General features: G+C 41.9%; 1 protein-coding gene across 1 annotated transcript in view; it reads left to right on the top strand.

The window, feature by feature from the left end:
- The window catches only part of LOC107378752 (A disintegrin and metalloproteinase with thrombospondin motifs 16), a 112,576-nt gene that overhangs the window by 65,243 nt on the left and 20,044 nt on the right, over positions 1-27,289 (top strand). The window contains exons 13-18 of the mRNA XM_015949123.3: positions 1,389-1,561; positions 1,866-1,996; positions 2,644-2,767; positions 4,649-4,893; positions 4,987-5,128; positions 6,223-6,349. Coding sequence (XP_015804609.2) covers positions 1,389-1,561; positions 1,866-1,996; positions 2,644-2,767; positions 4,649-4,893; positions 4,987-5,128; positions 6,223-6,349 — 942 coding nt within the window. The remainder of the gene's footprint in view (positions 1-1,388; positions 1,562-1,865; positions 1,997-2,643; positions 2,768-4,648; positions 4,894-4,986; positions 5,129-6,222; positions 6,350-27,289) is intronic.

Here is a 27,289-nt window from a genome sequence, read left to right on the forward strand (position 1 = left end):
CTTCCCCGTCGTGAGTCAAGATGGGTGAGTCCATGAATGCTAAGTGACAGTGTGACGTAGATCTGTCCGGCTTTTCTGTTCCTAGAGTTTCACCGTCTATTTTCTGTCAGAAGCTAATGCAGGAAATAGGTGTAGGAGACTATTTTCATGTTCAGCCAGCATAGAAAACTCAGAGTGACCGATTAAAATCAGAAATAATCTTTAAAAATTGTTTTTCAGTTAACCACACCTTCAAATCAACACGATGTGCATCAGGGCATGTTTGTGTTCCCCCTAACTTTGTACAAAGTAAGCCAAGCAGATGTAATACACTGTCTTGTCAGTTGTGTACGGAAGATGTGAACAACCATGAAGTTTATGGCTGTTCAAGATGAAGTTAATATTGTTTTATCTCTAGATAAGCAGGATGTTGATTCTTTTTACAGCTTGACTGACTTGTTAGCGTGACTGTTTTGATCTCTGAAAATAGATGAACAATTGTACTGTGATTTAGAAGTAGAATTTAAAACATTAGCCTGAACACGAATATCTTTGTCTTGGTGAGGTCTTCATGCATTAGGAACAGTCAGCTGCTCATTATGCATGACAGGGTGCAATAGGTTGATAAGTTTTTGACATTCAGAAAGGTGGTGTAGCATATTTGTAGCAGTTTATTATCATACCTGGCTCCTCTGTACTAAATTATTTCTATTACTGTGTGCATATGTGCCTCACACACAAGGGTTCAGACTGAAATGCATACATTTAAATAAGATCTGTTAGTCAATTGGTCCAGAATGTCAGGACCACCTTCCTACCATACTACATTTCTGACAGGTGGTTTAGGCTTCATGATGATGAGGGAGATTTGGAAGAGAGGGTTATGAGTACAAAGATAAGAGAGCAAACAGAGAATGGGTAAGTAATGTGAGATGTCAGAAATGGGATTAAAAGGTAAAAGATGGAATTCAAAGATAAGGTTAAAACTTGAGAGATATGTGACAATGCAATTTTAAGGCTGATAGAACATGTAAAAGTACTGTGAAAGGACTTTTTAAGTAGCCCAAGGAAATACACCTGTGTGAGAAGCCCTCACAAAAGTACATTTACAGCTACACACACACACACACACACACACACACACACACAGGTACTATTCATAACAGGACTTGACAATCAGTGGGCTTTGTTTAATTCCTGTCACATTTTCTTACCCTGCAAATAAAAAGCAACTTGGGTTTTTCTTCATTTTTAAAAATATGAAAATATTCTGTAACCAATTTCTTGTCAACACACACATTCCAGCCCATAAAAACTCTATAAAATACTCAGCATCAAACATATGAAGACAAGCTCTGTACTACTCAGAAATTTGCTACAAGCAGTTTGTTTTCCATCTATTTTGACAGACCTGCAAATGGTGGCAAATTCTGTGATGGCTCCTCCAGGTCATATAGACTCTGTAACACTGAGGCCTGTCCCACCAACACTGCTGACTACAGAGCACAACAGTGTGCTGAATTTAACAAAAAGCAATTCAGAGGATGGTACTACACCTGGAAACCATACACAAGAGTTGATGGTAAGACTGGTATTCATTTTCAAGGTTCCCCAAGATAATAATAATGATATGCATATATATATATATATATATATATATATATATATATATATATATTTCAATTTTAATCAATTTCCCTCTGGGATTAATAAAGTATTTTTGAACTGAACTGAATTGAATATGTATATATATATATATATATATATATATATATATATATATATATATATATATATATATATATATATATATATATATATATATATATACATAAACATCTGAGAAACCTTTGAGCAACAAACTAATGTAATTCATTACTTTCTAGATCAAGATGCTTGCAAGCTTTACTGCTTAGCTGAAGGTTATGATTTCTTCTTTGCTCTGGCGAGTAAAGTTAAGGATGGGACACTGTGTTCTAAGGACAGCTCCAATGTCTGCATTGATGGACTGTGTGAGGTAATACATTGAATTGTGAAAGCCGAATTTGGATTTTAAGTTTTGGAGGTTGAACTTCATTTGAGTGGTGCTCTCACGAGAAGAGTGTTCAGTGTCGGCTTGCGTTGATGTCTCACTACATGTTTTATTTCCACCAAGCAATCTAACCTTTCACCACCTTCATAATAAATGTTTAAAGAGCAAGTCACCCCCAAATCAACTTTTTTTTGCTGATAAACTAAATAAACGAGTGTCTAATCGTGCTGCAGACACGTGTAGTCAATAATTTGGCACTTCAGTGCATCTTAGTTAAAATTTAAATATTCTGCCTAAAACCGTCAGTGTTGTGCCTTTGTCAGGTAAAAACTATGCACTGTATTTGAATTTAAATCTGCCACCGCTATTGGCTAAGAGGTATGCTATGATGTAAACTGGTACATTATGATGTCACAATGCTGTCGTGAGTCTGTGTGTGTGTATTTGTTAGCGGCTCCGCCCTCTTGGTCTGCCAGGCAACGGCATTTGTTGCATTTTTCAAACATGAAGTGGGAGTGGAGTTAGACTCTTGTAGGGGGTGACTTGCTCTTTAAGCTGACATGAGTTAGTAATATTTCAACTTTGTACATAATTCATCAGCCATAAAGTGTAACAATGTCTTTCTTCCACAGAAAGTGGGCTGTGATCATGTTTTGGGCTCCTCAGCAGTGCTTGATGTTTGTGGTGTGTGTAAAGGAAACAACTCCACCTGTAAGATCCACAAAGGCCAATACACCAAGCAACATTTTACCAACCGTAAGTCATACTTACTCAAACTGACCTATTCTCCAATTTTGGCTATTTCATATAACTTTTTATAAAAGGCACGTAAAGCTATCTGCCTGGCATGCCATGGCAAATAGCAGGTTAGCAGATCAAATGATTCCGTAATGATATTGTGAAGAAATGAAAAAGAATAAAACGCCACTTTTTGACAAACTGTGTATTTATTTCTTGAACAGTGAAGTTATCTTTTACGTACTACACTGCTGAAGGTGGGAAGAGAGATGGCAGCGAGGGAGTGAGACATGCGTGAGGAGGTTCTCCGCATAGTGTTTAGTTGAAACTTGTATTTATTTAACTTTTACTCCAGAACTCGACGTCTAACGCTTTTCTGTAAAACTGGCAGGATTTGTTGATTCTGAATGTTCTGAAAGATTGCAGCAAATACTAAAAAGAGCAGAAACACTCGCGCCGCGGACTCTGAGCCTGGAGCCTCCTCGAACTGGAACAAACTGGTCACTGCTGGAACTGCGACCTCACCCACTGGCCCTAGCAACACGGACACGTCTGAAAAACTGAGAAACTTCTAGCAGTGAAATCCGACATATTGGTGTTGTTCGGATCTGAAATGAAGGAAGATTTTGAGGAAATCAAGGGAGAGCTTAGGGCAATGAAGGTGGAGGTGCAGAACTCGAAGGGGGCACTACGCTCAGATATCAAGTGGGTCAGAACAATCGTAACAGAGGTGGAGGGCGGTTGGTCAGCCCTGTCTGTTACGGTGGCCTCTCTGGAACAAGGTGGTTGTTAGATTGTTGGAGGAGGTCTGGCACAGGATTCTACAGAGCATTCAAATCCTCGATTTGTGTGAGACACCGTGTTATTCAGCAGAGGTGTGGACTCGAGTCACGTGACTTGGACTTGAGTCAGACTCATTATTTTAACGACTTCTGACTTGACTTGATAAAATTTATAAAGACTTACGACTTGACTCGGACTTGAACGCCAATTACTTGCGACTTGAATCGACTTGCATCTGTTGACTTGATGATGACTTGAGCATTTTTGATATTTTAGCACATAAGTGGCACGAGACGGACATAAATCATAAATGATTCTTTGTTCTGGGTTTGATCTTGTACTGCTAACTGCAGCAGCACTTTGTTTATAATCTAGTTCAGTTGCACTTTCTGCTTGTTTGAGCAAATAAATGAAGCTTTAAGAAGTTTCTGGAATTTATTTATGATCTTTATCATTAAGTTGAAATTGGACAGATGACTTGATTATGACTTGAAAATTCAAAGTTGAGGGCTTGGGCTTGATTTGGACTTCCAGATCATTGACTTTAGACTTGAATTGGACTTGGTTGTCTTTGACTTGGACTCGACTCAAGACTTGACTGGAAAGACGTGTGACTTACTTGTGACTTGCAAAGCAGTGACTTGGTCACACCTCTGTTATTTAGGTCAAAGTAGTGTACCGTTTGCGTTGGTCCAAAGACAGACCGACTAAAATTAAGCCAGACTTGGACTCAACATGTGAGCGTTGCAGGCCTGCTACACTTCCTCACATGTTCTGGACGTGCATTCATCTGTTTGCATGGACCCATCTTGACTCGCTGTTGTTGGTTTAATGTCCAGGTAACAGCAGAGAATGTCGACTTGTGGAAGGTAACCAATAGTGTTAGAAACTCCACCACACAGCAGAACTCCTCCAGGCTTGTGTTATTTGTGGAGATAAAACATCACTGTTGCAGAGAAAACACTCAGTGGTAGAGTTGTGTTGCTGTTAGCCAAGAACTACTTACAAGGCTTTCTACGAAGGACCACTGAATATGTATTAAAAATATGAATAAACTTGACCTTTAAGATTTTGAAACTTTAACCAAGAATTCTACGACTGTATTTTGTCTCGTAGAGTACTATGGTGTGGTTATAATTCCTGCTGGAGCTCGTAGCATCCGTGTGATGGAACTAAATACATCAAGCTCCTACCTGGCTGTCAGGGACACCCAGAGACATTACTACCTTAATGGTCTATGGACAGTGGATTGGCCTGGCCGACACCCCATTGCTGGAACAGTATTTGAGTATAAGAGACCGTACAACAGACCAGAAAGTCTTATATCAGCTGGCCCAACTAATGAGACACTGGTTATAGAAGTAAGCGATCTGTGAATATGATTATTTTTCCTTTGTTCATAGATGATTTGTTGCTTCAACACATTAATTACTAACATATTGTGTCCTTTTTAGATTTTATTGCAGGGCTGGAATCCTGGTGTACATTGGGAATATACTTTAAAGAGAAACGAAGAAAAAATGATGACGAATCACATTAAACCCAGTTACACATGGGCCATCGTACGCTCACAGTGCTCAGCAACATGTGGTGGAGGTATGGGAAAACAATGACACAAAATGAATATTTAAGTGTTAAAAGAAATGTGTGTCTGTAACAGATAAAACAGGGATCTTCTAACCCTGATCTGAGTCAGACAGAAAATGAAGGGAACATTTGTAGATCAGGAAGGGAGCACTTAAACGTGGTCGAGCTTCACTGGCCTGTAATAAGGCTTCTAGATGCAGCTTCATTGGAGAGGAGAGTGTTCCCGTTATTACCAAGGAGACATGGGAGGAGGGGACCTCCCACTGTTGTCTTGAAGGTCCTCAATTAGATACACAACAGCAAGCATGCACACACATGTGCCTCTGTGATCCTTTGTCTTTCCTGACAGTATTGTACCCCAGTGTGCACAAAACAAATGCAAAGGTCATTGGTGGCAGGAGGTTAAAGGACAAAGGTGTGGGTATGTGTGGTGTTGCAGCTCATACACACTGTGAGTGCACATATGGGTGTACGTATATGTGCCTGTGCTCTTTCTTGGCTTAATCTTTGTGAACAAAGCCCCCAGTGTAGAGTTCCTGCTGATTGATCCTTAGGTTGAAGTGGTTAGGGCTGGCCTGACCTGCTGCAGTCCAGCCCTAACCACCTCAGTCTCTTTGTGTTCTAATTGGCGACTGTGATCGGATAGGGGGAGGGGTGCTTTATTAAAGAGTGTGACTGACTAGCTGACTTATCTGAAAGAAGATGCGTATACTGACCTCGTCTTAAGCCAGAACTCTGGCCTAAGGTTTCACGTAACATTTGCAGAACTTTAGTTCTTTCAGAAGTTACAAAAACGTTATAGCATTTGAATAAATTGTGAGGATTAATAGTTTCAAGGAGGGCATTGATCAAACATCTTACTATGTCTTGTCTATGTTTACATGAAGAGTCAGACCCTGTGTTTTACATTCTCATAGATGCACACGTGTAAGATGCTTAAAGATTTCATGGTATTCCACTTTTAAAATTCCTAAAACTGCTGTTCACTAAATCTGCAGGAATTGTGTATGAACCTGTAGTTTCCTTGTATTTCATATGTACATGCTGAGTTCATATTTTATTTTAGCATTGTGCTGTACTTAATGAATTTTGCTCCTAAACAGGTCACATGAACACCAAGTCAGCATGCTATAGAGATCTGAGAGTGCAGGTGAACACATCACACTGCAATCCTAGATCTAAGCCAATGTCTGGAGCAATGCCTTGCAACACACAACCATGTCCTGCCAGGTCAGTGTTTTCTTTATGATTCATCCTTTATATTAATATTAAATGTCTGAGCAATTTCTCTCTTATTGGGATATATTAAGATATTCAGTATATACTATGTTAGTGAAGCTACAGTCATGTGGTATGTTGATCAAAACTAAGAATTCAAATCCTTTTAAAATGGTGGTGGTATCCTGTTGGTGAAAGAAAAAGGTTTCTCAGGATCTAAAATACACAACAAACACCTATAGCCCTGTGCTGTATTGCTCATGTGCTTGCATACATTAAACTTTGCAGGATCCCCAATAGAGCTCCGGACCCCACGTGACTCTCAGTTAGTGGACACCATTTTGGCATGCAAAAAAGGTAAACAAACACGGATGTAACCATGAACATGAACGGGATCCGCTTGGATTTTACTTCGTCGGAGTTTACTTCACACTTTAAAACAGAAGAAATCGTTTTATATAGTCAGAAATTAAATAGACTAAACATCTCCGACCCTTACCGTGCCCCTGGGATACTTTTTAAAAACGCCAGAAGTCGTAGCGGACTTCTTACCGGCACAAAACCGGACCTGGCCGGGGAAACCCCTTGGGATTCCCCCGGCCGGAGGAGCTGGGGAGAAGGTCTGGGACTCTCGACTCTACTGCCCGCTCCGACGCCAGAAGCTGTCGGAGCGGACCGGCACAGCACCGGACCTGACCGGGGAACCCCTTGGGATTTACCCGGAGGAGCTGGCTCCGGCGGCTGGGGAGAGGGAAGTCACGCTACTGCCCCAGCAACCCGACTCCGGATACGCGGATGAAAATGGATGGATGGACGGACAAATAACAGATTTACATGTAAGTAGTCTCGGTGACACAGATAATAGCAATCCAAAGTGCTTTTTATGTGTGATCTGATCAACCATTGCTTAAAAATAAAATACAGCTTAGCCGGTTAATTGCTGTCATCATAAAACACGTAAACGGCAGCACGCAGAACTCACGAGGCAACGTTTAACGTGATGTTTACTTGCTGCTATGAGTAATAAGACAGAAAAAGCCACGCCAAAATAAGTTTAGGAAGCCCACTAAGAATCATAATAAAAGCATTTAAAATAAATACCATACACAGTTGAGGAAACGTTGGTTTAAGTACCTGATATGAAGTGGTCGCTGCATAAGCGAAAACCTTTACTCTCGGGATCCCACAGCTTCATTTTCGCCCGGTCATTAGCGTGTTTTATTACAATGATCCAACGTTTGCGGCGCTCCGGATCTTGGGGAATCCTGTAGATGTCTCATTCCTTATGTCGTCCGCGTCTGTTCTGCATCCTGGGGCACAACAGGAATCTACCATATTTCCCGTTTGATTGAGTTTTCTGACAATAGTAAATAGTCCAGCTGCCGGCTTCTGCATGCCAATATGGCGCCGTTTCGATTTGAACTGTTGCATGCCGGGAGAAGTGACGTCAACTCCCGGAGCTCTATTGTGGTTGGTTGCTGGAGTTGCCTTGCAACTAGGATCCATAGGATTCAGTTCCCAAAAGCCCTTTGTATCTGGAGTTTTCATTGTCTTCCCAGGCATGCTAAGCTGACCCTATGTATGAGTGTTTGTGTTGGTATGGTTGTCTGCGATAGACCACCTGTTTAGGGTGAAGAAGAAGAAGAAAATATCATTTCTATCGCGCCTCTCAAGATAAAAATCACGAGGCGCTTCACAAAAACAAAAAATATAAAAAGGCATTTAGAAAATGTTTAAAAATATATTTTAACTGAGCAAAAATAGACAATTGTGATTAAAAATGTTAAGAAAGAGAGAGAGTGAACAGGAAAGAGGGAAATCAGTGGATCCTGAGGAAGGTAGAATAGGTGGGGAGAGCAGAATAAAGAGAGAGTGGTGAAGAAGGTCATACAAAAGCCAGATTGAACAAGTGAGTCTTCAGCTGCTTTTTAAAGGAGACCACTGAGTCCACTGATCTCAGGCTCAGGGGGAGAGAGTTCCAGAGTCTGGGGGCCACAGCAGCAGATGATCTGTCACCTTTGGTCTTTAGCCTGGTGCTGCACAACCAGTAGGCTTTGATCACTGGACCTCAGGGACCTGCTGGGGGTGTAGGGACTAAGAAGATCACCAATGTAAGATGGTGCTTGTCCATGTAAGGCCCTAAAGACCAGAACCAGGATCTTGAAATGAACCCTGAAGTTGACTGGCAGCCAGTGAAGCTGGAGGAGAAGCGGGGTGATGTGGGTGTGTTTGGAGGACTTGGTCAGAAGCCGAGTACAGGCATTCTGAACCACCTGTAGACGGTTCAAACAATCAATCAATCAAAGCTTTATTTATAAAGCGCCTTCCGCAACGCTGTCAGGAAGCCCAAAGCGCTGAACATGGTTCAGTTGAAGGTTCAGGGAGGTTCTGTCCAGACACGTGAAAAGAGAGTTACAGTAGTCTAAGCTTGAGGAGATGAAGGTGTGGAGAACTGTCTCAAGTTCAGAGCGAGACAGAATGGGACTCAGCTTAGCAATGTTCCTGAGATGGAAGAAGGAAGAGCGGACAAGAGAACTGACATGAGAATCCAGGGTGAGGGCTGGGTCAAAGGTCAAGCCAAGATTCCTGACAGAAGGTTTTGTGTGAGAAGCAAGCTGACCAAGACAGTCTCTGACTTTGGGAACCAGCTTGTCTGGGGCACAGATGAAGATCTCAGTCTTATCTTCATTCAGCTGTAGAAAGCTCCCAGCCATCCAGGTTGTACCCTGTGTCCTGCCTAGTGACTTCTGTAGATAGGCACCAACTCCCCACAACCCCAGAATAGAATGTATGATGTAGGGATTATTTATCAAAACCTGAATTTCATTCTTGAATTCTGGTATTTCTCACCTTCAGTTTCTGTATGCTGTTAGTATATTTAAAATACATAGGACGCCTTTGGCTGAGATATCCTAACGTAGTGTTAAAAAGACAGAAGACACTGTTGAAGAAGCCTGAGCCAAACAGAACACCAGTGTTGAAGGCAGAAACTTGCTGAAAGCCACTTAAGAGTTTCATGGTCCAAAGCTAGAGTCACAGCAGGCTGGAAACCTGAGCTTTGGGCCACCTGGCAGGCTCAGTTAGAGCAGATGAATTCTCCACAGACAAGGGGACAACAAAGCATCTAATGCTAACACAGAGACTCCCACAAAAGGCCCTGCAAAAAGACTGGTCAGTAAATGTGATGAGATCTACATTAAACAAGTGCAAGATCTTACCCTTGCAGTCACGAATCTAAGAGTTTTTTTTTCTCACACTAAACTGTCTGGAAACCTGGGACGTCTCAGCTGATCTTTGTGAGCGTCTGAATAGTTTTACTAGCATAAAGAGAATTTTCTTGCCCAATGCCGAAAGTCTAAATTTAGATAAGATAATAAGATTTTACCCATGTTTCTTTGGTTGTCTCTGGTGTTTGTAGAACATTTCATAAACCATCATATGGATTTTAATGAAACTGTCATGATGTAATAATTGGAAATACAAATTATAAACTTTTGAAATCAATCCAGTTCAGTCAACTGAGGTTAGAAAATACAAAAATTAAAGTCAAGTTAAAGTTAAAGTCCCAATAGTTGTCACACACACACACAGGTGTGTGTGCGAAATGGTTACAACTCAGTCAGTTTAACTGAAGTTTGATGTGGTTTCAGCAGTCAGTCATAATTATACCAAGGGCTTACAGATCACAGTAAATCTTGTTATATTGGATAAACTCGTGCATATTGTACCACGATAGATTTGACAAAAACAGTTTTTAAAGGCTTGTTCACTGAATAAACATGTAAAACTTATTATGTTTAAAATAAGATCAAACACTAGGGACTTAATGCTAAAGTTTCTCCAACCCTTATTTTCTGCATTATCTGTAGAAAAGAGATGGGAAAGATCTCACTTTTCTCAAATATTAAAGTCAATGATAATTTTTTTAAGATGTGTGTTGACATTTTATAAAAAAAAATTAAAGATTAAAACAAACAGAAATTCTTGTTTGTAAATTAAGAACAAAACTTGCAAAAAATTATGGATATTATTTAAATGAGATGTTGATACTTGTGGATGGATAATTGAAAAAAAATAAAAACAGGAATAGAAATTAAAAAATCCCCGGTACTTTCACTGTCATTCTGTTGTGGAAAATCTGCACAAATATTCAATGAAAACTCTGAAAAGCTGCTTAAACGTGCAGTTTTTATTGTGTGGCCTGTCTATATTTTTAAAATGAGTTAATGGTTTAAAATCGTTAAAAAGTTCTTCAAAGCCACTGTAGCTGTGTTAACTTGAGAGGGACTGTGTAGTATGGAAGCTTTTGTTTGCTTGTTCAATTTGAATTCAGATAGAATGTATGAAAGATATAGTATACTAGTAATTGTATGTATATTTAACAGTGATATTACAGGTAAAAGGCAGGTAGATGTGTTTTTATTTTATCTTGCTGCATTGGAATTTCTCGTCCCACATTTGTCGAGTTGGGATCTGGTCACCCTACCTGGAACTGGAGTGTGAGAGCTTTCTTCCAGAGTACTACTCACAAATATCATCCTAATATAAATTCAGAGACCACCTTAAAATTGTTGGGGAAAACAATTGAGCGAGACTTTTAGTCTGTCATTTTTCAAATTAAGATGAGCTCAAAAATCTGGCATGGTCATAGTTTTTTTTTTTTTCAAGAAAAAAATGTTTGGCCTTCAATAAGCAAATTTCTGTTTTATTATTCAAAAGTGACAATGACACTAAAGATTTTTCTCATCTCAACTCATCTCATCTAATCCTATCCAAAATGCCCAAGACAGAAGAAGTATTTGTGGACTGGAGAGATGTCAAACTTGGTCCATAGTGATGTGGCATTCACGAACAAATCTGAACAGGTCTTCAAGGTGATCGATGAGAGCTGAGCTGTTGTAGAGAACCGTTCCTGGACACGGGAGAGCTGTATCAATGTTAGTATGCAAGCAATTGCTAGGGGAATAGATACTTACTAGTAAGTGCACAAGAATGAACATTTTCTAAATAAAACAGTATGGCTTTAAAAGTTTCTTGTTAAATATATTTAACCCTTTATATGGCACTCATTGAAGTAGTTTACTTTTTTTATTTCAACCCCAGGGTGTTGTTGTAGTATAAGTGTAATTCTGTTGTTGCAGTTTTCAAAAATATGTACTGTATTCTCATGCAGAAAATCTGAGAAAACCAAGTGATCAAATATGGACGTTGGCCCTGTTCTGGTAAAAGATATACCAAAATAAAACACATGGAAATGTTAAATAAACATTATTTTTAACAGTATAGATAATTATAAGACACTTTAGAATAACCTAGATAATTTTAGAATTATTATATCACTGTTCAAAAATACTGAATATAAAAGTTAATAAACAATTTTGTATATTTTTATAAAAACAGATGACTGTAGAATATTTTTAAGAAGTTATTAAACAATAGTCACTATTTCTGATCAAATATAAATTATATTTGAGGATCTGCCTCAATGTCATCTTCCTCCTGTTCATCATCATCAATGACGGCGAGATTGGTTGGTGCAATAACTGGCCTCCATTTCCCAGAGAAATCTTACTTTAAACTGATAAATATATTCAATATCATAATTGTTATTATTACTGTTACCATTAATATATTCAATATATAAATTTCAGTAACTTTATTGAGTATAACATTTACAACACTTACATACTATTTTAGCTCATCTAGTCAACCATACGATGTGAGTTTCATGAACCTAGCATTGTTAGTTTTAGAGATCTGACCGTAAAAATGAGAGGAGACTGAGCAGTTTTCTGGCTCTGCAGATACACCAATAATTGATGTGTTACAGCCCCGCACTGTTTGGTGGAATGGCACCATGGTCAAAACCATGACTAGCTCGATCTCTGATGATTGTTTGGGTGAAATCCCGTAATTTTAAGAGTTTGTGAAAAGGCACACTGACATCATTTATGATTTGAGTGGAAGTGTCTAAATAAAGATACTGGCCCTTGTCATGTTCTGTGGTATTCTTTTGACCCACGACATGCAGAATCAGAGACGGGAAGAGGGAGGTAAGAAAATAAATAATATATTTTAAACTGGAGAACTCAAAGCGCTGCTCAAACTGATGCAGGATGTGCCAGGATGTTTGTCAGGAGGTGGCTAGAGGCAGGGCTGGACTGGGACAAAAATTCAGCCCGGGCATTTTGACTGGAGACCGGCCCATCACCTGTTTTTTTTGGAAAAGACATTAAGCCTTACGCTGTTTCTGACACACACCAACGTACACTTTCTTATTGGTAGTATTTATGTATCAATCTAATAAACGTAAACCTACACCATCCTTCCTATCCTGGTATTCTAAAAAGTAGGGTTGGGGGTAACTGATTATTTTTAAAATGATTATTCTGACGATTATTTTATCGAATAGTCGACTATTCTAATGACTATTTAGATGATTAATCTAGCGATTACTTTTCTATTGCACAATTAATAAAAACCAAAAAATTCTCAAATAAATTCCTCCAAAAAATTGATGTCGTTACTGTAAGAGAATAAACACTACAGGCCTTCCATTTTGTATAACACTGCTTTTATTGTGTTGCGGTTGTTTATGTTCTGGTGATGTGTAGAACTTGGGAGTGCAGGCTGCTGCCTGAGAGGTGGTTGGAGACGGAGTGTCTCCATGCTGCTTTGTTTTGTTCACTTATGTGCATGAGGCAAGTGGTGTTACGACCCTTCCTGGGGAGTCACGTGTTTCTCCTATTTTAACTGTAAATCCTTCTAGCTGTTATATTTATAACAAGAAACAGATATTCTGACAGAATATTTTCACGTTTATTCGAATATGATTGTGGAACACACCCAGCATCATAATAAATGAAGTAATATTTATGCCAATTTAAGCCTTTATGGGTGACCAGGACTCTGTGTTTATGAATGTGGAAGACACCCAGCATCCTGTGATGGCACTAATAACATCAAGAGATAATAAATAAGGTAATATTTAGGTCAATTTAACCCTTTACATGTGACCAGGACACTGTAATCAATTTTTGGCAAGGGAAATGATCATTTGTTGCCATTTTTGAAGTGTTTATGAATGTGAAAGACACCCAGCGTCCTGTGATGGCACTAATAACATCAAGAAATAATAAATAAAGTAATATTTAGGTAAATGTAACCCTTTACAGGTGACCAGGACACTGTAATCAATTTTTGGCAAGGGAAATTATCTTCTTTTCTTTTTTTTTTTTCTTTTTTTTTGCCATTTTTGGGGTGTTTTTGATGACACAGTAGGCAGTATGAGTACAGTAACATCAACAGATAATACATAAAACCCTTATTTGGTCAATTTTAGCCTCCATGAAAATCTTAGTGATTCAATCACTTTTTGGCAAGTAAAATGCCATTTTATTTGTCTACAATTAAATCATCAATAAAGAATTTAAAGATATTTTGAGGCATTTCTTATAGGTAAACGGGAGGGTGTAGTCTATTTGTCAAGTGACAATCTTAATTTTATGTGCTGAAGTGCTTTTATCTTGTTACTTTTAAATAGAGCAATGTAATGAATAGCAACCTACACAGTGTCATTAAAGCCAAAGCTTGATCATTTTAAATACTTTTTTCAAGCAAAAATGTGCCCCAAACTAGTTAACTGTGGCTCCATGTCAAGTGGACTAAAGAAAGGAAGGGGAAAAAATTAAATCGCTGGAGAATTGTTTATTTCCATTTATACAACGTTTACATTCAATACAGGGTACCATTTTACATTGTTTATTTATTTTTTTAGTATCAAGGCTGTAACATAAAGAAAGCCAGTTCTTACCACAAAGTTTGTGGCACAAACCATCTTTCAATCGCAAATATTGCAAAAAGGATTAATATATCCTCATTGTGAACGTTTAAGATAAATAGCAACACTTAAAACAACTTCCGAACTGGAAAAACTAATGTGGCAAGGTGCAGAAATGAGTGCCCAGGCGGGATTCGATCCCCAGACTCCCGGGTGAGAGTCATACGCTCTAACCAGTCAGCCAAAGGGACCTCTCTTTGGCCGAGTAGCCAGGGCGCATGATCAATCGGGACATTGTGGATGCTCACCACACTGCCACATCTTCCTCCCTCTTTCCACAAGCACGTCCTCGTGCTCCCGCGCAGGCTGCCACAAACACTGCCACACTAATATCCGCGATAAACATCTGTTTAAGTACCGGAAGAGGTTATCTTTGCTTTCTGAATGTCCATATTGCTAGATATGCCGAGTTTTAGGGCGAAATCCTGGGGAATTTTGTCTAGAAATGCAATTACCTAACCGTGCGCGATCCCGCGGTGGCTAATCATTTTTTGGCAGTGAGTCAATTTATGGCACAACACCGGCTCGGGTTTCTCCTCCTCCTCCCTCTTTTCTTCTCCAACCTGTCGCTGGGTTGAGGCTCCATCACTTCCTAAATTGATTTTACTTGAACCTTCACTACCAAACAACTGTGAGATTTTAACACATGTGCCAGCATCAGCCTGAAGGGCCAGTTTCTTTTTTAGTCGAATTTTCTCCGCTCCTCCTTTCCGTTTTTTGTTCTCCATTTTGTTAAGCTCGTCTGTCTGTTTACTGAGATTCACAAACAACTGGCGGGTGCATCAGACCTCTGGCTATTGGTCCAGCCCAGAGTGTATTATTACCAATTGGCCAATCCACCAACTTTTACGAGGCGTCGCGTGGGGCGGCGCGGACAAGTTGTCCGCAACAACTAGAGGCCAGGAGAAAAAAAAAAAAAAAAAAAAAACAGACACCGGCCCATAAAAGATGAATGGGTCGGCCCAGCGGGCAGTTGCCCGCTATGCCCTATGGTCAGTCCAGCACTGGCTAGAGGGCATACAAAGGAGCACAGGTTGGTTTATGAAGAAGGGTTGTAAAGGGGGCCTGATGAAGATGAGGTCCAGGGTTCCTGTGTGGTGAGCTTGAAAGGGTAGGCGGTAGGGGCGTAGTGGAGAGCGTACAGCCAGGGGTTGGAGCTGAATGAAGTGGAGCTGATGAAAAGTTCTTGGAAATGGCTGGAGGAGATGGTTCCTTGAAGGGATAAGAGGAAGGATTAATCTTGGTCCTAGTCTGGTAGAAAGCTTCTTCACAAAAACATTTCTTAGTCTAAGTTTTAATCTTTAGCTTAACAATAGATTTTTATTCTGACTCGAACTACCCAGGTTGAGTAATCATCCGGCAAGAGTGTTGAGGAAGTCAGCTCCTTAAATACACCCTGGAGGATGATTGGAGATGAGCTGCAGCTGGCTGTTGCTCCTGCTCTCCAGACATGCCCACCTGCAGACTCTTAGACCTAAAAACATTGATTGTGAGAATAAAAACAGCCCGTGACAGTACCGCCCCGTCAAGGGACGCCTCCTGGCGTCCTGGCAGAGGCAGTGGCGGAGGCCCGGGAGGCCTCAAAGTCCCTAATCAGGGAAGGATCCTCAATAAAGGAGAAGGGTATCCAGGACCGCTCTTCAGGTCCATAGCCCTCCCAGTCAACCAGGTATTGGTATCCACGGCCGCGGCGACGCACATCCAGCAAGCGCCTAACCTGGTAGACGAGACCTCCACCAACAAGCCTGGCCGGAGGGGGAGGAGTAGGAGGGGGGAACAGCGGACTGGCAGACACAGGCTTAATGTGGGAGACGTGGAAGACGGGGTGTGTCTTCATGGATGCTGGGAGGTCGAGGCGGACCGATGAAGGGTTAATGATTGCTGAGATCTTGAACGGACCGATAAAACGAGGGGACAACTTCTTACAGGAGTTCTTGAGATTGATGTTGCATGTTGAGAGCCAAACTGATTGCCCAGGGGCATAGGAAGGGGCGGGCCGTCGATGGCGGTCAGCCAAGCGGCGATTGCGTTCCGCCGTTCTACGAAGAGCCGCTGAGGTGAGGGACCAGGTGCGTCGGGCTTGGCGTATGAACTGTGGCACAGAGGTGGAAGACAAGTTGTCCAAGGGAAACAGAGGTGGTTGAAACCCAAGGGATGCCTCGAAGGGGGAGAGACCAGTGGAGGAAGAGGTATGGGCGTTGTGGGCATACTCAATCCACGCCAGCTGGGAGCTCCACCCAGAGGGGATGGATGAACACAGGCAACGTAACACCGCCTCCAGTTCCTGGTTCATCCGTTCACAGAGACCGTTGGTCTGGGGATGAAAACCTGAGGAGAGGGCGACACGAGCCCCCAGTTGGGCAGCAAACTCCTTCCAAACCCTGGAGACAAACTGGGGGCCTCGGTCAGAGAGGATCTCAGAGGGGGTTCCATGAAGGCGGAAGACATGTTTAACTAGGAGGGTAGCAGTTTCTGCAGAGGAAGGGAGAGTCTTAAGAGGGATGAGGTGACAGGCCTTAGAAAAGCGATCTATAACTGTAAGGATAACATTGAAACCACGGGATGGGGGAAGGCCGGTGACAAAATCCAGAGCAATATGTGACCATGGTCGTGAAGGGATAGGGAGAGGGTTGAGAAGGCCGTAAGGGGGCTGGTTGCTGCTCTTGTTACGGGCACAGACATGACATGCATTTATATAACTCCTGACGTCCTTAAATAGAGAAGGCCACCAGAAGAAACGTCTGATCAGGCTTACAGTTCTTCCAACCCCCGGGTGTAGGGAAAACTTGGCTGTGTGAGCCCACTGGATGACTGAGGCCCGTACTGTGGAGGGAACGAAAATCTGGTTAGGAGGTCCATTACCTGGATCAGGCTCGGTCTTCTGAGCCTCCAGGACTTTGTCCTTGATGTCCCAAGTGATAGATCCGATTATGCAGGAGGGAGGAAGATGGTTGCTGGTTCGGGTTCGCGGTCAGAGGAGTACTGACGGGACAAGGCATCTGGCTTCACGTTCTTGGTTCCGGGTCTGAAAGAGATCATGAAATTGAAACGGGCAAAGAACATGGACCAGCGTGATTGTCTTGGATTAAGTCTCTTAGCCTCTTTCAGATAGGAGAGGTTTTTGTGATCCGTCCAAACGATGATGGGATGAGTCGCTCCCTCAAGCCAGTGCCTCCATTCCTCGAGTGCTAGTTTTATGGCAAGAAGCTCCCGCTCTCCCACATCATAGTTCCGTTCCGCTGGAGATAGTCGCCGAGAGAAAAAGGCACAAGGGTGTAGTCTATGATCAGTGGGGGAGGTCTGCGATAGCACTGCCCCAACTCCTGAATCTGAGGCATCCACCTCCAAGGTGAACTGTAACTGAGGGTTGGGACGAGTGAGGATGGGAGCTTGAGTGAATCTTTCCTTAAGTTCCTGAAAAGCACATTCAGCTTCCTGAGTCCATACAAAGGGTTTCTTCACAGAGGTGAGTTGTGTGAGGGGGGTTGCTGTCTGACTGTAGTTCTTTATGAACCGGCGATAAAAATTTGCAAAACCAAGAAAGCGTTGCAATTGCTTACGTGATGAAGGAGTTGGCCAGTGAAGAACAGCCTGAACCTTGTCCGGATCGGTCTTCAGACGCCCACTCTCTAGAATGAAGCCCAGAAACTTTACAGAGTTCACATGAAATTCACATTTTTCTGCCTTGACATACAACCTGTTCTCCAATAGTCGCTGGAGGACGGCACGGACGTGGTGAGAGTGTTCTTCAGGGGACTTGGAAAAAATCAAAATGTCATCCAGGTAGACAGTCACAAACTTGTTCAGAAAGTCGTTCAGTACTGCATTAATGAGTGACTGGAAAACAGCGGGAGCATTAGTCAGACCGAAAGGCATCACCAGGTATTCAAAGTGTCCCATGGGTGTCTTAAAAGCAGTTTTCCACTCATCTCCCTCGCGAACTCTGACTAGGCTGTAGGCGCTACGGAGATCTAACTTTGTAAAGATGGTTGCATCTTGAACAGGTTCAAAGGTTGAGGAAAGAAGAGGTAGGGGATATTTGTTTTTAATGGTTATTTGATTTAGACCTCGGTAATCAATGCAAGGACGTAGGGTCCCATCCTTCTTTGACACAAAGAAGAACCCAGCTCCAAGGGGTGAAGTGGAGGGTCTGATAATACCTGTAGCCAGGGACTCTGAGATATATTGCTCCATGCACTCCCTCTCCGGTCTGGATAGGTTGTACAAACGACTGGAGGGCAGAGTGGAACCAGGGAGTTGGTCTATACCGCAGTCGTAAGGACGATGTGGGGGCAGGGATGCAGCTCTGTCTTTGGAAAATACCTGGTGAAGGTCATGGTATTCCTTGGGTACTCCGGTCAGGTCTGGCAGGGCAACCGAGGAGGAGATGGGCTTAGGATCTGTGAGGGAGGCAGACTGTAGGCAGTGTGACAAGCAAAACGGGCTCCAAGACTCAATCTGTCCTGTCTTCCAATTTACATGAGGATTATGTAGGGACAACCAGGCATGACCAAGAACCACAGGTGACTGAGGGGAAGGGAAAACATAAAATGATGTTACCTCATAATGGTTTCCTGAAACAAGGAATTTTACCAGGACAGTTTGGTGGGTGATAGTGGTCAAAGAGTTGCCGTCAAGGGAGGAGACCTTGATGGGGGTAGGAAGCAAGGATGTGGGGATCTTGAGTGAGTGCACCAAGGCCTGGTCCAACAGGTTTTGATCACAGCCTGAATCTAAGAGAGCAGAGGAAGCAGAAGAGTTGTGGTTATAAAATATGGTACAAGGCAATGAGCATCGAGGGTTAGCGTTATCTGAAAAACCGCCCGCCAGTAACCTCAATCCTACCGGCGGGCTGGTGAGTTTAACTGGCTTGGGCAGTTGGAGACCAGGTGACCAGCCTGTCCACAATAGAAACATAAACCCCCTCTTAGACGTCGCTGCCGTTCCTCCGGTGTCAGTCGAGTCCGTCCAAGTTGCATGGGCTCTTCGGGAGGAGGAGATGGTGGTTCCTGGGGGAGTGCTCGATAAGGGGGTGAAGAAGCCCGGCGCGGTGCTGAAGAAGCAAAAGAGACACTCCCACTACGTTCTCTTAGTCTTTTGTCTATGCGTATGGCCAGGGCAATAAGTTCCTCAAGGGTCGATGGTTCCTGACAGTAAGCCAATTGATCTTTAATGCGATCATTTAGTGCTTGGGCAAAGGCTCCCTTCAACATGTCACCACTCCCAGAGAAGTTGGCTGCTAAAGTCCTGAATTCTATGGCAAAATCCGTTACTGATTGACGTCCTTGATGTAGGTTCCAAATTTTCTTAGCCAGCTCCGTTTGGGACTCAACGTCCCCAAAATTTAAGTTAAAGTCAGCCAAAAAGTCAGTTAACGGCCCTTGGAGAAAACTAGCTTGGCGACTCCTTGATTCGGCCCATTGCAAGGCTTTGCCCCGGAGTAGACCCACTATATACGATATCTTAGCGGAATCGTTAACAAAAGAATCTGGGGATCTTTCAAATGCCAGTCTACAATGTAGCAAAAATCCCCGGCTTTTGCCGTACTCACCGGAGAAAGTTTCGGGAGGTGGTGAGTCCGCGACCCGGAAACAAAACTGAGCTGCAGACCCCGGAAGTGCCTGTGGGGTGGAGACAGCGGGGCCCGGGGCAGAAGCCTCTGAGGAGGGGGGTCCCGGGGTGGTAAGTTGTGTGTGGACTTGGCGCAACATGGTATCCATCTGAAACAGTCGTTGGTTAGCATTGGAGAGCTGTTCTAACAGAGATTGTATGGCTGATTCGTGGCTGGCAAGGGTTTCAGAGACGGTGGGGGAAACTGATCCTGCGACGGGGTCGGGATTCTGGCCGGATGATTCTGTCATGTTCTGTGGTATTCTTTTGACCTACGACATGCAGAATCAGAGACGGGAAGAGGGAGGTAAGAAAATAAATAATATATTTTAAACTGGAGAACTCAAAGCGCTGCTCAAACTGATGCAGGATGTGCCAGGATGTTTGTCAGGAGGTGGCTAGAGGGCATACGAAGGAGCACAGGTTGGTTTATGAAGAAGGGTTGTAAAGGGGGCCTGATGAAGATGAGGTCCAGGGTTCCTGTGTGGTGAGCTTGAAAGGGTAGGCGGTAGGGGCGTAGTGGAGAGCGTACAGCCAGGGGTTGGAGCTGAATGAAGTGGAGCTGATGAAAAGTTCTTGGAAATGGCTGGAGGAGATGGTTCCTTGAAGGGATAAGAGGAAGGATTAATCTTGGTCCTAGTCTGGTAGAAAGCTGCTTCACAAAAACATTTCTTAGTCTAAGTTTTAATCTTTAGCTTAACAATAGATTTTTATTCTGACTCGAACTACCCAGGTTGAGTAATCATCCGGCAAGAGTGTTGAGGAAGTCTGCTCCTTAAATACACCCTGGAGGATGATTGGAGATGAGCTGCAGCTGGCTATTGCTCCTGCTCTCCAGACACGCCCACCTGCAGACTCTTAGACCTAAAAACATTGATTGTGAGAATAAAAACAGCCCGTGACAGTCCTAAAGTGTTTAATACATTTAAAGATCCCACAACATATTAAATTCCTTCAACTTTAAGTGAAATTGCTGAAAAATATGTAATTGATTAATCGGTGTTTAACCTCTGGACTTTTTACTGGATCTCAGTCAAACATTACTGAAAATAATAATTGAGCTGAGCTGACATGTCTACATTTTCCAGGAACACCTTTTGGACGATGATGTGTTTGGTCCCTGTATCTGTCAGGGTTGGCCTTGAACAAAGTTTTAATGTTCTATAAACACATTTGGATCAGTTTAGTAATGTGAACATGCATATTCATCCTCAGAACTTGTTTTCTGCTCTTGATATCTAGTTGAGATGTGCATTTGAAGATATTGGGGACAGCATTTGAACTACTTTCTAAATTGTATTAATTTGTATGGTTTTGCACTTTCTTCCTTGCCCGTCCCTTCTGACTGGTGTGTGTTATGAACACACAATATCGATAAATCTGTAATTACTCAACACATGAATCTATACCATTGCCTGATAGTAATGCAAATGAAAGGTGTCACACAGAATTGACCCCGCACTTTGTCGAGATCTCCATGATTACAACATCTTCCTCTCTCACGTTGAAGCAATACATTATATTCTGACCAAAGTGAGACAATGACAGGTAGAAAACTGTCATTCAACAGTTTGTTCACGACTATGTCAGCAATAGTTTCAGCATTTGTTTAAAGCAGCTTGCCAGATATTTTAACTAGTGTCTCGGTGCATCACATTGAGCTGCAAGCTAATAAATCTTTAGCTTTCTGGCCTCCTCACCATTTTCTTAACTTTGAAACTGCTGTGGGGAAGCAGGTGTTCCACAGTGTTGTAAAATGTCACAAGTGTGTGACAGTTTTACTGTGTCTCATTGATGAATGGCGATACATGACAGAGCAAGAGCAGGAGCATGGCCTACTTACGGCCGTGTTTTTTCAGGGAGTGATTCTGGTGGATTTTGGTGAAAAGCTTTAATTTTGTCCACTGTTCATTTATCCCTGACACCCATGGGACCGAGTATGAGTCAGTGTGGTGTGGTGAGGTAGAAACATTGTTGGGAGTGGTTTGACAGATGACAGACAGGAAATAAATTAGCACACGTACAAACCTAAACAAGAATGTTCCTCCCTCGTCTTTGCAGCTCTGGACAGTTTCATGTGGAGGAACGTCATGAACAGAAAACACATCTGAGGAAGAAACACTCGGGACAATAATGATCCTAATGAGGAGGAAATTTGAGCTGTTTGTTGATAACAAAATGGTTTTGTAAAATTATTATTTATGGTGTTTTGCACATTTATTGCAATAACAACAGCTTATTGGCAGCAGCATTTAAAATTTCTTTATCAGATTTTGTGCAGAAACCAGCTTTGATGTAGCAAGCCATTTGTAAAGCAGATGGATTGTTTAGAGCATACACCCCCCCAGTTCATTAGTAGCTGGAGTAATATTTTCTGAGATGTGGCACAGTCTCGGTCTCTTGGACCTGAAGTACTCACGTACAGTTTAAAGAAAACACACGCTAAAGGTGAATGATGGATACATATTTTGAGTGTGTGCTGTACGATTCATCCATTTCTACAAGTGCTTTATCATAGTCTGGATTGCGGGAGACTGGATCTCATCCTGACTGTCCCATCAACGACAGCCCAGCATGCTTCCATTCATGTTTACGGGCAGTCTAGAAACACCAAATAAGCTACATGGATGTCTTTGGAGTGTGGGAGGAAACCAGAGCACACAGAGAAATCTCATATTGGCACAAACACAGAAGGGTCCAGCTGAGATTAAAATCCTGGAGTTTTTTTTTCCCATTTAATGAGGTAACACACTGACAACGACTTGCTTTGTTGTTTGATATTTTGACAGGCAGGGTAGGTAGATAGTTTGTTTAAGATAAAAGTACCTCTAAAATTCACTTCTCTCATCAATGCTCACTGATCTTCACTCAAGAAGCTGAAACCTAAACTTTGAACTTCAACACACATAAATGGCTTACACCACCTAAATGCATATCTCTATGAGAGCTGCAACTGGCATTCCATACACATGTAGAAGCCACTCTTTAAAGAAATAAAAAGGATTTGTCTGAAAGCTTTTGACAGCAGTTGCAGGCCTAACCTCTATTCTAAGTAATCCCACATACATCCTTAGCAATGGTATGAAATATCAGCCAACTTCTTGCAAATGAAAAGGATACTGATGACAAGTTGTGCCTTGATTTACGAGCAGAGAGTGGTTCAGCTGAGACACTGACCTCATCTCAGTTGGTGCACCACATGCATGTCCAGGAAATTCTGTGGTTTTCTGTCCAAATGTAGATTTGCCCACACACTCTCAAATCACACCTAACAGACAAGTCTTAAGTCTTTTGGTTTTACTGGGGGGACGTATCTGACTTGTAATCACCAATTAGATAGTTTAGGTGTTAATAGATGTTAGTTGTAGAAAATTAATTAACACAAAAAGTAATTACACAGGAGGGCATATTAGAAGAAAAAATGTATATATTTTTTCCTTTTTAAAGGGATACTAGGCAGGATGTTTTAGCACCCCCTAGTGTCCATTATTGATTCACAGTGGTTATACCATAAGTGAAACTTATCTCCTCGCTGTGAGTTTGTCTTTTTAATATCTTAATCTAACAACTGAAATGTCCCTTCAACTTTCATAGTTTCTAGAGCAGCGGTTCATCACCAAATAAAACAAATCAGCTGTGTTTTCAATCAAAAGCATGCAAGAAACGATCTGGAAGTAGACTCCAGCTACACCATGCCAGTTCCACTCCACTCCACAGCTCCCCCCAACAGCAGGGACCGGCCCGGCAACTCTAAAGTTGCAAGTACGGTATTCTGGCCACAGGGGGTGGTGGGGTCTGAGTGGCATTTCTTCAACCCTGTAAAGAATCATTTTAGCACATACTGACTCAAGAAAACTATTTAAAAACATGAAAAAGTTGCTTAGCATGGTTTTAACACAACACTTACTAAGTAGTTATACCACTACTTTTAGAAAAGGATCTGCCACCAGCTTATTTGTGAGACATATATTCAGAGCAGGGTGGGAGATGAACAGTGGAGGAATCAAGTTACTCCAAGGATTAGTGCTACGCATGCACTCTTACTGCAATCCTGGAAAGTCGGGAGAGAGAATGTCCTGCAACCTTTTTTGTTGTTACATGCATTGTCTTGTTTCTTACTCAAGCTCAAACTCATATTTTCTTTCACAAATTCTTTACTTTGCTTATGGACCCATTTCATTCCTGATATATCTTGCAATTTGTGTCCCAACACCTGTTTAAAAAGAGCTGTTTCAAATAATGTTTAGAGTGTATGTTCTGGGAGCTACCGTTTCAAATAGTTAGCCTAGCATTTACTGTTTGTTTTATAGTAACTAGCGGCTGTTCAAAAAGGGGATTTCTGTCCTCTGCACATCACTGAGACTAGCTGAATATTTCCATTTTAGTGTGTTCCTGAATAAGTTTCTGTTTTGGAATAAGTATCTTGGGAAAAAGCAGCATGACCACAGAGCTGTGTGAAGCTCTCTGACAAAAATAAAAAATAGTGCTCATGATGAAAGAGGATGTAGCTATAGGTACTCAGAAATTACGACCATGCTCTCCCCCAGAGATTTGTTAGCTTGGACATTTTAAGAACTGATGGCAGGTTTGTGGTTTATTGTATCATCTTGTGTAGTAAAATGTTGTAAAGTATGTGATCATCAGCAGTTTGTTTTCATCGTTACAATTAAGAAAACTTCAGCCAGCTGTTGAGATGGCTCCAACCCAAAGGAAAGATGTCAGAGTTTTCAGGCTCTTTGGTAGAAAATGTTTGCCAAATGTTATGTTAGGATGCCTACCAGCATGATCCATCTGCAGTCTGCATGATTAACTGTAAGGCTGTGTAATGGCTGTTTCCAAGGACTTTTTTTCATTTACACACAAACATTTGACTTGCTTTATGAAGCTCTTTAATGAAAACGTGTTTAGCCAAAAGATGTTTTAACCCACTGGCACTTAACTGACATGAACAAGCTCCAAAGCAGAACGCAGAGAAAACCATTTTAAAAGGTTTCCAATGACTTCACCTAAATGTCATATCATTGTTTTATATGGAGATTTTATAAAATGCCATTTATGACCAGAGAATTACTAACATGTTATTATACAAAACAGTGGTGTGAAAATTATTGATATCGTCTTATTTTCATGTAGACATTGAACTATACATGTTTTTATTAGGAACCCAAAGGGCAGGGAACCCTATTGTTTCTGTACAAATTTTTCATTATTCTTCTTCTCCGCTAAAGCCATTTGGGCGCAGGAGCCAGAAAATGCCAGAAAAAATCTGACACAGCAGTCTGATAGGAAATCCCTACTGCTACTCTGATTCAAAAATTCATACCCAGTAAGACCTGGGTGATGCTATTGCAAAGGTCAATGCGCTTTAGCTAATAACTCCCAAACCATAGGTCCCCCACTCAGAAACTTTATAGGTGCTTGATCCTTGGATGATTCTGCATATATTTTTTTGTATTGGCCATACCCATTTCCGCCTAACGACATTTTTTGCTAAATTGCAAAAAACACGAAATCTAGTTTTAATCACCAATCTGTTGTTTTTCATCACTCAATCAACCTGAAGCTTTGTACATATGATTTATAGATTAAGAGAAGTCGTCGTGATGAAGAAAATTGTGGAAATATTGAAAATTGGGCAAATGACACAATGTCAAATTTAGTGCGCTAGCTAGCACATGTGCTAATTGATGATATCCCCACCAATATTTAGGTTTAAATGATGAGACTCTGGACTCTTACAAGGTATGATCTGTAAGCCATATGTACCTAATTTTGTTTTGATTCACCAATAGGGGGCTGTAAATAATCAAAAAGTTTGTTTCAGCAAAACTGCTTGATGGATTTCCAAAAACTTGGCAAAGATGTTCATCAACGGACTCTTAAGCTATATTTTGAAAATGATTAAAAAGTGGGCATGGCTTATAGGCTTTAAAAATGTTCGCCCTTTTACTCTTGAAAAATATATATTCTTTACAGAAATGTACAGTTCATATCTGTAATAGTGTCATCTACAATCACTGAAGAAAAGTAGAATTGTGTCCAATAGGTGCTGAAAATCGTAGCTCCATGAAGAGGTTTGCTCTTTCTACTGTATTTACGAAAATGCATTTTTAGGCTAGCAGTTGTAGCGCAAATTCCAATAAGCCAAACTTCTTGTAGTTTGGCACGGAGTTTACCCTTAGGCGGTTTATGAAACACATAAAATATAGTCCTGATTTGAGCACCCACTTTTGTTTAATATTAGGACTTACTGTTATTGACAGCCTCTAATGCAAATACCGATATAATTTAATTTTAACATAAGTTTAACATGTATGATCCTTATAAAATATAGGCAAATGTTGCACATTATAAAGGTAATCTAGGAATATTTTAAAGTTTTTTTTTTTTACAAAAGCATAGATTTTTATTGAATTTTTTACTTTATATCAGTTTTTCAGTATTGTAATATAATGGTAAATAATTTTTGTTAGAATGTTTTTTAGATAGAGTAAATATAAACCATGTATACAGGTCCTAGGTGAGGGATCAGACAAAGAGCAGCCCGAAGACTTCCTATGATGAATTATATAAATGGAAACCGTGTTCCCTCGACCGGAGTTGGGTCATCGGGGCCCACCTCTTGAGCCAGGCCTGGAGGTGGGGTACGTTGGCAAGCGCCTGGTGGCCGGGCTTTCACCTATGGAGCCCGGCTGGGCACAGCTCGAAAAGGAAATGTGGGTCCCCCTTCCCATGGGCTCACCACTCGTGGGAGTGGCCAACGGTGTCAGGTGCAGTGTGTGACGGGTGGAAGTCGGAGGAGAGGACCTTGGCGGTCTGATCCTTGGCTACAGGCTCTTGGCTCATGGAATGTCACCTCTCTGGTGGGGAAGGAGCCTGAATTGGTGTGTGAGGTTGAGAGGTTCCGACTAGATATAGTCGGACTCACCTCAACGCATGGCTCTGGCTCTGGAACCAGTTTCCTTGAGAGGGATTGGACTTTCTACCGCTCTGGAGTTGCTCCCACTGAGAGGCGCCGAGCAGGGGTGGGCATACTAGTTGCCCCCATCATGGTGCCTGAACGTTGGGGTGCCAGTCAGACCAGGCAGGCCCAAACGTATCGCGGGGGTCTGGCAGAGTCTCCTGTCAGAAAGAGCTTCAATTCCCACCTCCGACAGAACTTCCAAAATGTCCGGGGGAGGCGGGGGACATTGAGTCTGAATGGACCCTGTTCCATGCCTCCATTGAGGCGGCCGACTGGTGGTTGCAGGATCGTCGGTGCCTGTTGTGGTGGCAACCCCTGAACCCGCTGGTGGACACCGGCGGTTAGGGATGCTTTCAAGCTGAAGAAAGAGTCCTATCAGGTCTTTTTGGCCTGTGAAACTCCAGAGGCAGCTGACCGGTACCGGCAGTCCAAGCGGAATGCAGCTTGGGTGGTCGCCGAGGCAAAAACGCAGGCATGAGAGGAGTTCGGTGAGAACATGGAGCAAGAATTCCGTACAGCTTCGAGGAGATTCTGGTCC

Source organism: Nothobranchius furzeri, chromosome 5, assembly GCF_043380555.1.
Source record: "Nothobranchius furzeri strain GRZ-AD chromosome 5, NfurGRZ-RIMD1, whole genome shotgun sequence".
Taxonomy (NCBI): domain Eukaryota; kingdom Metazoa; phylum Chordata; class Actinopteri; order Cyprinodontiformes; family Nothobranchiidae; genus Nothobranchius; species Nothobranchius furzeri.